Genomic DNA, 11,323 nt, shown 5'->3' with positions numbered 1-11,323 from the left:
CAGATTATGAATGACGAAGATGGAGATATTTGGATTCTGAGGCGGCATCATCTCAACTGTTGAATCTTGTTTCAATGGCCAGGATTAAAAGGCGGGTATAACCAGGTACCGTTTAAAAGGGGCAGAAGATGATTCTAGTCAGAGATAGAGCCAAAATCTTTGCAGTTGGGCTGGAACGCATGCTCACCATGCCAACATGTTTAAAACGGCTCTTCACTCCTAGTCTTCCGATGGTAGTGATGACAATAATTGATTTGGCAATTGGCACTCTTATCTTTTCCGTTTAATTCTGGCTACCGCTGATCTGTCGCTCTCTCTTTTCCTCTTCCTCCCATAATAAAAGGACATCCTCCCATAAAAGAACATCACATCACACGTTGCCACTCTTCACTTTCTGTTTCTTATTCTTTGAAACAAACCGTGCATGATGGCTCTTTGGGTCAGGAAATCACGAGACTTTATGATCAACCATTTCAAGTCCAAGAAAGGTTCTTTGGGTTTGATCCATTTCAGCTCTTGCGGTTCATCTTTCACTCGCAAATCTCCGGTCCTGGTTCCTTTTCCGGCTTCATTTGCTCAAAACCACAGAATCCCGGAGGGAGAGTTTGGAAACTCGCCGGCCCATTTCCGTTTCTGCTCTCGTCGTTTTGAATCCGGTAAAGCAGAAACGCTCTACGACGAGGGTGATGCCAATCAGGTATAATCAAATATGAAACTTTGTCATTCATTCTATGAATGAAGGTTCTGTGATGACTGTTATGTAGCTCTTTTTTTTCTGATGAATTTATCATTCAGTCTCACAAGATATCGTTTTTTTTTTTTTTTTTTTTTTCAGTTTTTTTGTTTTTATCAACATCACCCGTATCTTTAAAGACTTTCTAAACTTAGAGATTAATCCGTGATTCCGTGCGCGGAGTTAATATCAAAACCCTCCCTCCCTGCCTACCAAGAATAAATTTCTTTCAGTTTTGTGCAATCTTCTTTCTACAGCATTTAAGTATTTTTAGCTTTTAGTCTGGCAAAATGGTGCTGCATACGTTATGGTGCACCGATCAATTTAGGAGTTGTTCTTATGTCTGAAAGACCTAGCTATCGCTCACGGCCATCTTCGATGAATCCCTTAGCTAGAAGATGAGATATTACTTTGCATTGAATATGACAATTAAACGCGCGTACGCGGGGTAATGAGCGGCGGACGCAACGAAGACGAGTGGGGACCACTGTCACATTAAAATAATGAATTCTGTCACATGAGTTTTATTAATTTGGCCCCCCCCCCCATAGCTGTAAGTTACGTATATTCATCGTTTGTTACTTTGTTTGATGGTTATCTTGACTCTGACGCTGAAAGGACAGCCCATCTTCCAAAGCGCACAACTTCACATTGCTCAATCATACTCCATTATCCCTCTCTTGTTGGGTCACCTTTGTATTGAGGTTTGCTTGGAAGATCAAGTCTATGGAAACCCTAGCTTGCACCAAATTTTTGAATTTATCAAGTCTGTGAAATATGAATCTTAATTCAAACAACTATTGCTTCTTATCTTTCAGGTCGGTTAGTTCTTCATCGTCTGATTTGCAGATGTCAATTATCGATATATTAAATAGTACTATTTATGTTTTACAGTGGGGCATTGTTTGGTTTGCGAAAAAGAAAGTAATTCATTTGTCTTTCCTATGGAAAGAGAAATGAAATTTCCGAAGAACTTTTCCATTCTGATGTTTGGTAACATAAAGAAAGTTATCCGGAAAATTGTTAAAAAATTTGTAATTAATGCAATAAAATAATATGTTGTGAGTAATAAATGTAAGGAAAAAATGGGAGAAAGTGATTCATTTAGAGTGTGGAATGAACAACTTTCTCCCTTATTTTCCTTTGCTTCATGAAATTATTTCCTTTCATTTTGCATTCCAAACTCAGGAAATGAATAACTTTCCTTTCCTAATGCTTACTTTTGGCGAACCAAACGAGGCCTGAAAATACTGAGTTTTTTAGTGCTAGGAAATGTTTTTTTTTTTTAGAGAAAAGAGGTCAGAACTTTTATTGAACTTTAGGAAATTATAGAGGGGTTAGCAGCTGACAAAAATGAAGGGGAAGATGAAAAGTAAAAATACTCTTGCAGCTCAAAACAAGCTCTTGCAGCCATAAGGTGTGCAACCTTATTTGCGCTCCTGTTGATATGAACAATCTTCATATTATTTTGACCTTCCAAAGCTAGCCTCAGGTCCTCATAAACTCGACCCAAGATAGAAGTGTTAATCCCATCTAGCACTGTTAACTGCCTCTGCACAAGTTGAGAGTCTGTTTCCAAAATGGCTGGAAGAAAAGCATTTTCTACAGCAAAATGCACTGCCATACTACAAGCAAGCACTTCTGCATGTTCAGGTGAAAGAAGACCATGTAGTGGTCGTCCTCCACCAGCAAGTGACACACCCTAATAGCCTCTAATAACAAAACCAATGCCTCCATTCTTTGTTGTGTGATTATAAGATCCATCTACATTGATCTTGCACCAACCCAAAGGTGGTGCAGACCTTCGAACAACCCTCACAGGATGTCCAATTCCCACCTTCAAGTTATAAAATCTGTATGCATGCAACCGAGTCATAGACTTGAGCAGAACATCACATGCAGGAAGCCTTTTATTTTCCCAAACTCTATTGTTTCGTTCATTCCATACTCCCCAAAGAATATAAATCAAGTCACCCAAATCTTTCAAAGCTCGCTCATAGACACAATAGCTAAACCATTCCAGTAAATCACAGTGAGCTGTATGAGGATTAAAACACACCTGAGCCAAGACTCCATTAGCTTGAACCAACTGCTTAGTGTAAGGCCACTCCCTACATATATGCAATGTAGTCTCCAAAGAAGAAGAACATAGAACACACACTAAAGAGTCTAGTATAACCCGTTTTGAAGTAAGCATCTCCAATGAAAGTAAGATATTATGACAAACTCTCCAGATATGCACCTTGGCAGAGTTAGGTATATGAACCTTCCATAGCTTTTTCCAAAAACTCATTCCAACAGATAATTGGAAAGGCCTTCTAACGTTAGAGCTAGCAAAATCAAAGCGGTAAGCTGGCTTAACGGTAAACTTACCATTTTTCTCCAACCTCCACACAACTCTATCTTCAACAGCTCTTGTGCTTAAGGGAAGGCTCAAAATAGCTTCTGCCTTGGCTACAGGTAAAATGTTGACATTCCACAACCCTGCAGGAGCAATAAGGTCACTGACCTGTCGAACCTCATTAGCCACCACATTATTCTCCATTGGTTTGTAATCTGGCACTCCTGGCAGCCAACAATCAGACCAGATATTCACATTAGTTCCATCACCGACCTGCCAATAAGAGCCTTGCCTTAAAAGCTCTCTTGTGGAAAATAAACTTCTCCATGAAAAAGGAGTAGCATGAGAATTAGCCGACCAGAAAGAAGTATCCGGAAAATATTTGGCCTTGAAAATTCTAGCAACCAAGCAGTTTGGATTATTCATAACACGCCAAGCCTGTTTTGCAAGCATTGCAGAGTTAAAATTGGACAAACTTCTAAACCTAAACCACCTTCTTCCTTAGGATTACAGAACGCTTTCCAATTTTTCCAATGAATTTTTCTCTTGTCAAGAGAGCTTCCCCACCAAAAGCGAGCACACATCTGCTCTAAGTCATCACAGAAATTCTTAGTCAATTGGAACACACTCATGGCATAAATAGGCAATGCTTCAGCCACAACCTTAATGAGAATATCCTTACCAACACCACTCAACAATTTACCTTGCCAATTTGCTAATCTTTTTGCCAACTTATCCTTGATGTATTGAAAGGTAGAAGTCTTCTTCCTCCCCACATAAGTTGGCAACCCCAATTACTTCTCATGAGACTCCACTTCTTCAACTCCCAAAAGACTAGAAATTTCTTCCTTCATGAACTCCGACACATTCTTACTAAAAACCACAGAGCTCTTGTCAAAATTAACTAATTGACCAGAGGCCCTTATGTCTCAATAACATCTTGAATTTGATAACAATCATCTAGAGTAGCATTAGCATAGAGCATGCTATCATCTGCAAAAAGTAAATGGCTCACAGAGGAAGCATTATCACAAACCTCAATCCCGGGCAGAAGTCCCAATTCTTGTTTTTGCTACAACAAAGCTGAAAATCAGTCAGCCCCAAGAAGAAACAAATAAGGAGACAAAGGGTCACCCTGCCTCAGTCCTCTACTAGGGATAAGATAACCCCTAGGTTTACCACGTACCAAAAAAGAATACCGCACAGAGCTTACACACTGCATCACCATCTCAATCCAACTGAAAGCAAAGCCAAACCTTTCCATCACCTTCCTGAGAAAGTGCCATTCCATTCAGTCATAAGCCTTGCTAAGATCAAGCTTCAAAGCCATAACACCTTCACTGCCCTCCCTTTTATTATGAACAAAATGGGCCACCTCATTAGCCACAAGAATGTTATCTGTGATCAATCTCCCCGACAAAAAATCACTTTGAAAAGGCGAGATCAAAGTAGGAAATGTATGATTGCAAATGCAATGGATTGATAGTAAATGCTTTTGTTTTTTGAGATATGTATTGATTAGAAAAACTATCACTGTATAAAAGTTGAAACATTTGTCATAGTTTTATTTCACGTTGATGAAAAATAAAATTTCTCTCGTTTATCTATATATATTCCTGGTTCCGCTACTACGTCACTCAGGCAGACTTGCTTTGAATGCAAATGCGAATGAATAGGGGTGTGCAGATGTGTTTTATGCAACTTTGCTCAAATAAAGATTCCAATGTTTTGGCAGGTTTTGGATTTACCAGATGGGAAGGTCAAATTTACTCCTGAAATGAGGTTCATATCTGAGTCGACTAAGGAGCGCGAGTCCTGTTATCGGGTCCTTGATGACAATGGGAAGAAAATTATATCCAGCAACTATGTTGAGGTAGTAGACCTCCTCCCTTTTGCAATGGGGGTTTCAGTTATCCTTTATTGAACATAAATATATCCTATAAGAACCTTATGACCCGTGGACTACCAATTCAATTAGGTCAGCCGGGAAATTGCTGTTAAAATGTACACAGACATGGTGATGCTTCAAACTATGGACACCATTTTCTACGAAGCACAGAGGCAAGGAAGGATTTCCTTTTATCTGACTACAGTTGGTGAAGAAGCCATCAATATTGCATCTGCTGCAGCACTCACCTTTGATGACATTGTCCTTCCTCAGGTTCGATTACTTATGCTCATACAATCACTTCTGCAATATTCTTTGTGGCCGAATATTCACCCCACCCCAACCTACTAAATAAGATCTCAATTCCCTTTGCCTTATCAGATCTTTTAGTAGTTTTGCATGAGATGGGATGAGAGCGATTTGATAAAAAGTTTTCTTTAACTTTCATGCAGTACAGGGAGCCAGGAGTTTTAATATGGCGTGGTTTCACTGCACAAGAATTTGCAAACCAGTGTTTCAGTAACAAAGCTGATTATGGGAAAGGCAGGCAGATGCCAATCCATTATGGGTCTAACAAGCACAATTACATCACTGTATCATCACCCATAGCGTAAGATACAAGTATTTTCTTTAGGAGCTATGTAGAACAGTTTTAAGTCTTTTAGTAAAATCAATAGAATCACACCACAAAATAATTTTCTTTGCAGTACACAACTTCCACAGGCTGTTGGTGTTGCTTATTCTCTAAAAATGGACAGAAAAGATGCATGTGTGGTCACATATATTGGTGAAGGTGGCACAAGTGAGGTAAAATACAAAATACCAATATATATCAACCTAAACTACCTGCACATCCTGTTTTATATATTTCTTAGGCACAAATATGTAAAGGAGTTTAACATAGTTATTGAGTCCTTGGATCCTTAGTAAATGATGCACTTATCCCATTGCTACTTTGCTAGCCTAGTATGCTACCCATAAACAGCTACTAAGTAGATTGTATCCTTCCATAAATACTAGATGTAGTTAGCATCTACTTAGTCCATAGTCTAGTTAGAGAATAGATGAATCTTTCTGATGAGATCCATTTAATTAACCGGCCCTTGATTTTAGAGATTAATTATTGTTTTTGGTTGTTTTCTTCCTAATAAGTTTAATAATATTAGGGTGATTTCCATGCTGCTCTAAATTTTGCGGCTGTTACGGAGGCTCCAGTCATATTCATTTGTCGGAACAATGGATGGGCTATCAGTACACCTACTTCAGACCAGTTTCGGAGTACTTTTCCTCTCTGCTTGTATTTTTTACAGTTTCAACCAGACACAGATAACAAAACGAAGCAGTATTTTCTCATTTTTGGGATGGTATCTATTGACAGGTGATGGTGTTGTTGTCAAAGGTCGGGCTTATGGAATCCGAAGTATCCGAGTAGATGGGAATGATGCACTTGCCATGCATAGTGCAGTTTATGCTGCACGCGAAATGGCAATCAGTGAACAGAGACCAATCTTAATAGAGGTAAGAAATGGTCTCTTGTTTTGCTGATTTTCCTGCCCTTCTGTTTGGCATATTGATAAATCCACTCTAAGTTTTGATCTTTTCCATTGGCAGGCATTAACATATCGAGTTGGACACCATTCCACATCAGATGATTCAACCAAGTATCGGCCAGTTGATGAGATTGAACGGTGGAAAGTGGAACGAGACCCGGTAACTAGATTTAGAAAATGGATTGAAAGAAATGGTTGGTGGAGTGGTGAGGCAGAGAAAGAGGCTAGAAACAGTGCAAGAAAACAGGTAATTCTTTCTATGCTATCTAAAGAAAATTGAGAACAACAAACTAAAATGTGTTAGTTCACCATGTTCTTTCCATTTTAATACCTTTCAGTGATGCCACAGTTAAGGCACTGCCTGTCTGCCTTCATGTAGGAATGACCAGTTCTAGGCTAACAATCAGGAGAATAATTTTCATTAGGGATTTCTTTCATGAAAAGACTAAACTCAAAGAACCGGAGAGAAATCAAGACACTGGCACTTATTCTGCGCAGGTTGAATAATGATGGATATAAAATGCTGCTGTTAAATTGAATTTATACAAGCTAAAGACAGAGAACACCTTGTGACATATGTTTAGGCCTATCTGCAGAATCCTTTACTGTTTATATATTCTTTGCTGTTTGCTCTTTCGTATATTTTGTTCACCAGAAACCATAATATTGCTTGTATGAGTTGTAGTTTTGCCCCCTTCAACTTTAGATATAGAAGGTTTCTTTCTAAGGAAACATACTTTTGACTTGAACAGATTTTGATCGTTTACATGCATATGATAAAGATCCAAAGTTAGAATTGCTCGCAAGAATTTGGACCTTTCTCACTCATCATACTTGTGTCGCAGGTGTTACATGCAATCCAAGAAGCTGAGAAAGTTGAAAAGCCACCAGTCGTTGACATGTTCACAGATGTATATGACTGTCTTCCTTCCAATCTTGTTGAGCAGGAGAAACGGCTAAGAGAGACAATTAAGAGACACCCTCAGGATTACCCATCTGATGTTCCTGTGTAAAGTTATTCCACTGTACATAGGTGGAAGTGTACATAGCTCTTTAATAAAATATTTGGAAAACATCACAAATGGTGTATGAATTTTAGATATTTCTTCACTTTGGTGTATCAAATTTGCTCCAATATTTTATTACATTTGCTATGCTAAACTGATAACATGGAAAGAGGAAAACTTTAAAAATCTCTTCAGAATTATAGTTTTACATTTGCAAGAAGGAGGGATCCCATCCAATAAGGTTCTGAGCCTTTTTTGCGCTTTGTTCTTGAAAAAGATTCATTATGATCAACCGTTTCAAGTCCAAGATGGGTTCTTTGGGTTTGATCCATTTCAGCTCTTGGAGTTCATCTTTCACTCGCAAATCTCCGGTTCTGGTTCCTTTCCCGGCTTCATTGACTCAAAACCTCAGAATCCCGGAGAGAAAGTTTGGAAACTCGCCGGCCCATTTCCGTTTCTGCTCTCGTCGTTTTGAATCCGGCAAAGTAGAAACGCTCTCCGACGACGTTGATGCCAATCAGGTATAATCAAATTTGAAACTTGGTCATTCGTTTTTTTTTTTTTTTCATTTATTTATTTTTTTGCTGGTGAATTTATCAATCAGTATGAGAAGATAGCCCTTTTTCGTTTCAGTTTTGTGCATTCTGCTTTCTACAGCATTTAAGTATTTTTAGCTTTTAGTCTGGCCAAATGGTGTTGCAGCATATCTTGTGGTGTACTGATCAATTTAGGAGTTGTTCTTATGTCTGAAAGATGTAATGCTATAGCTCATGGGCATCTTCGACGAATTAGCTTTCGTGGGGGTCATGAAGACTTGCTTTGAGTGCAAATGAGAATGCATAGGGGTGTGGAGATGTGCTTTATGCAACTTTGCTCAAGTAAAGATTCCACTGTTTTGGCAGGTTTTGGATTTACCAGAAGGGAAGGTCAAGTTTACTCCTGAAATGAGGTTCATATCTGAGACGGCTAAGGAGCGGGAGTCCTGTTATCGGGTCCTTGATGACAATGGGAAGCAAATTATGTGCAGCAACTATGCTGAGGTAGTAGACCTCCTTCCGTTTGCAATAGGGGTTTCAGTTATCCTTCATTGAACATAAATATATCCTATAGGAGCCTTATGACCTGTGGACTACCAATTCAATTAGGTCGGCCCGGAAGTTGCTGTAAAAATGTATACAGACATGGTGGTGCTTCAAACTATGGACATCATTTTCTACGAAGCACAGAGGCAAGGAAGAATTTCATTTTATCTGACTACAGTTGGTGAAGAAGCCATCAACATTGCATCTGCTGCAGCACTCACCCTTGATGACATTGTCCTTCCTCAGGTTCAATCACTTATGCGCATACTTTGTGTCTGTATATGCACCCAACCTACTCATTAAGATATCAATTCCCTTTTCCTTGTCAGAGCTTTCAGTAGTTTTTTATGAGATGGGATGAGAGTGATTTGAGACAAAGTTTTCTTTAACTTTCATGCAGTACAGGGAGCCAGGAGTTTTAATATGGCGTGGTTTCACTGTACAAGAATTTGCAAACCAGTGTTTCAGTAACAAAGCTGATTACGGGAAAGGCAGGCAGATGCCAATCCATTATGGGTCTAACAAGCACAATTACTTCACTGTAGCATCAACCGTGGCGTAAGATACAAGTATTTCTTTAGGAGTTATGTAGAACAGTTTTAAGTCTTTTACTAAAATCATTAGAATCACACCATAAAATAATTTGCTTTGCAGTTCACAACTTCCACATGCTGTTGGTGTTGCTTATTCTCTAAAAATGGACAGAAAAGATGCATGTGTGGTCACATATGTTGGTGATGGTGGCACAAGTGAGGTGAAATATAAAATACTAATATATTTTAACATAAAACTATCTGCACCTCCTGTTTTCAATTCAAATATTGTAGTAAGTGAATGAATTTATCCCACTGCTAGCCTATTAGACTACCCATAATCAGCTACTAATTGTATCCTTGAGTTAATACTTGATGTATTTAGCATCTACTGTTCTATATTCTAGTTAGAGAATGGATGAATCTTTCTGATGATATGAAAAACAAAGGAAACCCATTCAAGTAACAGGCCCTTCAGTTAGGAGATTGTGGTTTTTGGTTGTTTTCTTCCTGATAACTCTAATAATATTAGGGTGACTTCCATGCTGCTCTAAATTTTGCGGCTGTTACGGAGGCTCCAGTTATATTCATTTGTCGGAACAACGGATGGGCTATCAGTACACCTACTTCAGACCAGTTTCGGAGTACTTTACTCTTCCTACTTGTATTTTTTACAACTTCAACCAGAGACAGTCTCTTGATGACTAGAAACAAGCATTATTTTCTCATTTTTTGGGATGGTGTCTATTGACAGGTGATGGTGTTGTTGTCAAAGGTCGGGCTTATGGTATCCGAAGTATCCGAGTAGATGGGAATGATGCACTTGCCATGTATAGTGCAGTTTATGCTGCACGCGAAATGGCAATCAGTGAACAGAGACCAATCTTAATAGAGGTAAGAAGAGATCTCTTGCTTTGCTGATTTTCCTGTCCTTCTGTTTGGCATATTGATGGATCGCGCTCTAAGTTTTGATTTTTTCCATTGGTAGGCATTAACATATCGCGTTGGGCACCATTCCACATCAGATGATTCGACCAAGTATCGCCCAGTTGATGAGATTGAATTGTGGAAAGTGGAACGAGACCCAGTAACTCGATTTAGAAAATGGATTGAAAGAAATGGTTGGTGGAGTGGTGAGGCAGAGATAGAGGCTAGAAACAGTGCGAGAAAGCAGGTAATTCTTTCTATTCTATCTGAAAGCAACTTGAGAATAACAAACTAAAATGTGTTAGTTCACCATGTTGCTTCTATTTAGATACCTTTCAGTGATGCCATCGTTAAGGCAGTGCCTTCATGTAGGAATACTAGTTCTATGCAAAAAGTATAGAGATTTCATTAGGGAGTTCTTTTATGAAAAGGCTAAACTGAAAGTAAGAACTGGAGAGAAATCAACTGTCACTTATTATGCGCAGGTTGAACGATGATGAATATAAGATGCTGCTTTTAAATTAAATTGCTACAAGCTAAAGATAGAGACATGCTGTTTAGGCTTATCGGCAGAATCCTTTTACTGTTTTTTTTTTTTTGGCTGTTTGCTCTATTGTATATGTTTATTGTGAGTTGTAGTTTTGCCCCTTTTTGACTTTAGAAGCAGAAGATTTCTTTCATTTAAAGGAAACACACTTTTGACTTGATCAGATTTTGATAATTTACGTTCATATGATAATGATCCAAAGTTAGATATGGCCGCCAGAATTTGAAACTTTCTCACTCATCATACCTTTGTCGCAGATATTACATGCAATCCAAGAAGCTGAAAAAGTAGAGAAGCCACCAGTTGCTGACATATTCACTGATGTATACGACTGTCTTCCTTCCAATCTTGTTGAGCAGGAGAAACGGCTAAGAGAGACAATTAAGAGACACCCCCAGGATTACCCATCTGATGTTCCTGTGTAAAGTGTACATAGGTGGAAGTGTACATAGCTCTTCAATAAAATATTTACCCCTTATTCCATCACACTTTGAATTTGGGTCATCTGCTGTGTTTGTTCTCTGTCATTTCATGCTTAGACATTAATAAATCTAACAGGTTTTCAACTTCTTTCAATATTAAATCCATTTTGACCTGTCGTACTATCCTAGTATCCAGCCGATAGCCATGTATGATTGACTTTGAATTTAGGCAGCAGTCTACTCTTACTAATAGTAAATCACAAATTGGTTTCTTTGTAATATCAAAGTCATGG

General features: G+C 38.6%; 1 protein-coding gene across 2 annotated transcripts; it reads left to right on the top strand.

Moving 5' to 3' along the window:
• The first annotated feature begins 288 nt into the window (after window positions 1-288).
• Window positions 289-11,191, top strand: LOC112189691 (2-oxoisovalerate dehydrogenase subunit alpha 2, mitochondrial). 2 transcript variants are annotated; one of them, XM_024329037.2, is made up of 10 exons: window positions 289-657; window positions 8,022-8,040; window positions 8,422-8,559; window positions 8,665-8,847; window positions 9,002-9,159; window positions 9,256-9,355; window positions 9,667-9,778; window positions 9,889-10,028; window positions 10,123-10,308; window positions 10,866-11,191. In XM_024329037.2, exons 1-10 carry the CDS (start codon window positions 425-427, stop codon window positions 11,031-11,033), a joined length of 1,437 nt encoding a protein of 478 aa, XP_024184805.1. In that variant the 5' UTR covers window positions 289-424; the 3' UTR covers window positions 11,034-11,191. The 2 variants fall into 2 exon arrangements, with proteins under 2 accessions (XP_024184805.1, XP_024184804.1); XM_024329036.2 differs by lacking the exons at window positions 8,022-8,040; window positions 8,422-8,559; window positions 8,665-8,847; ... (4 more) ...; window positions 10,123-10,308; window positions 10,866-11,191 and adding exons at window positions 4,810-4,947; window positions 5,053-5,235; window positions 5,415-5,572; ... (3 more) ...; window positions 6,574-6,759; window positions 7,358-7,622 and having other exon boundaries at window positions 329-697.
• Window positions 11,192-11,323: the final 132 nt, after the last annotated feature.

Source organism: Rosa chinensis, chromosome 2 (genome assembly GCF_002994745.2).
Source record: "Rosa chinensis cultivar Old Blush chromosome 2, RchiOBHm-V2, whole genome shotgun sequence".
NCBI lineage: Eukaryota > Viridiplantae > Streptophyta > Magnoliopsida > Rosales > Rosaceae > Rosa > Rosa chinensis.
The sequence above is the reverse complement of the archived record's forward strand: the minus strand, read 5'-3'. Positions and strand labels throughout refer to the sequence as shown.

Excerpts from the sequence above, each read along its gene's own strand:
- LOC112189691 (XM_024329036.2), top strand. The coding sequence starts at position 425 with ATGATGGCTCTTTGGGTCAGGAAATCACGAGACTTTATGATCAACCAT. Across the intron at positions 5,236-5,414 it reads ATGACATTGTCCTTCCTCAG|TACAGGGAGCCAGGAGTTTT; the intron begins GTTCGATTACTT and ends ACTTTCATGCAG. Across the intron at positions 6,760-7,357 it reads GAAACAGTGCAAGAAAACAG|GTGTTACATGCAATCCAAGA; the intron begins GTAATTCTTTCT and ends CTTGTGTCGCAG.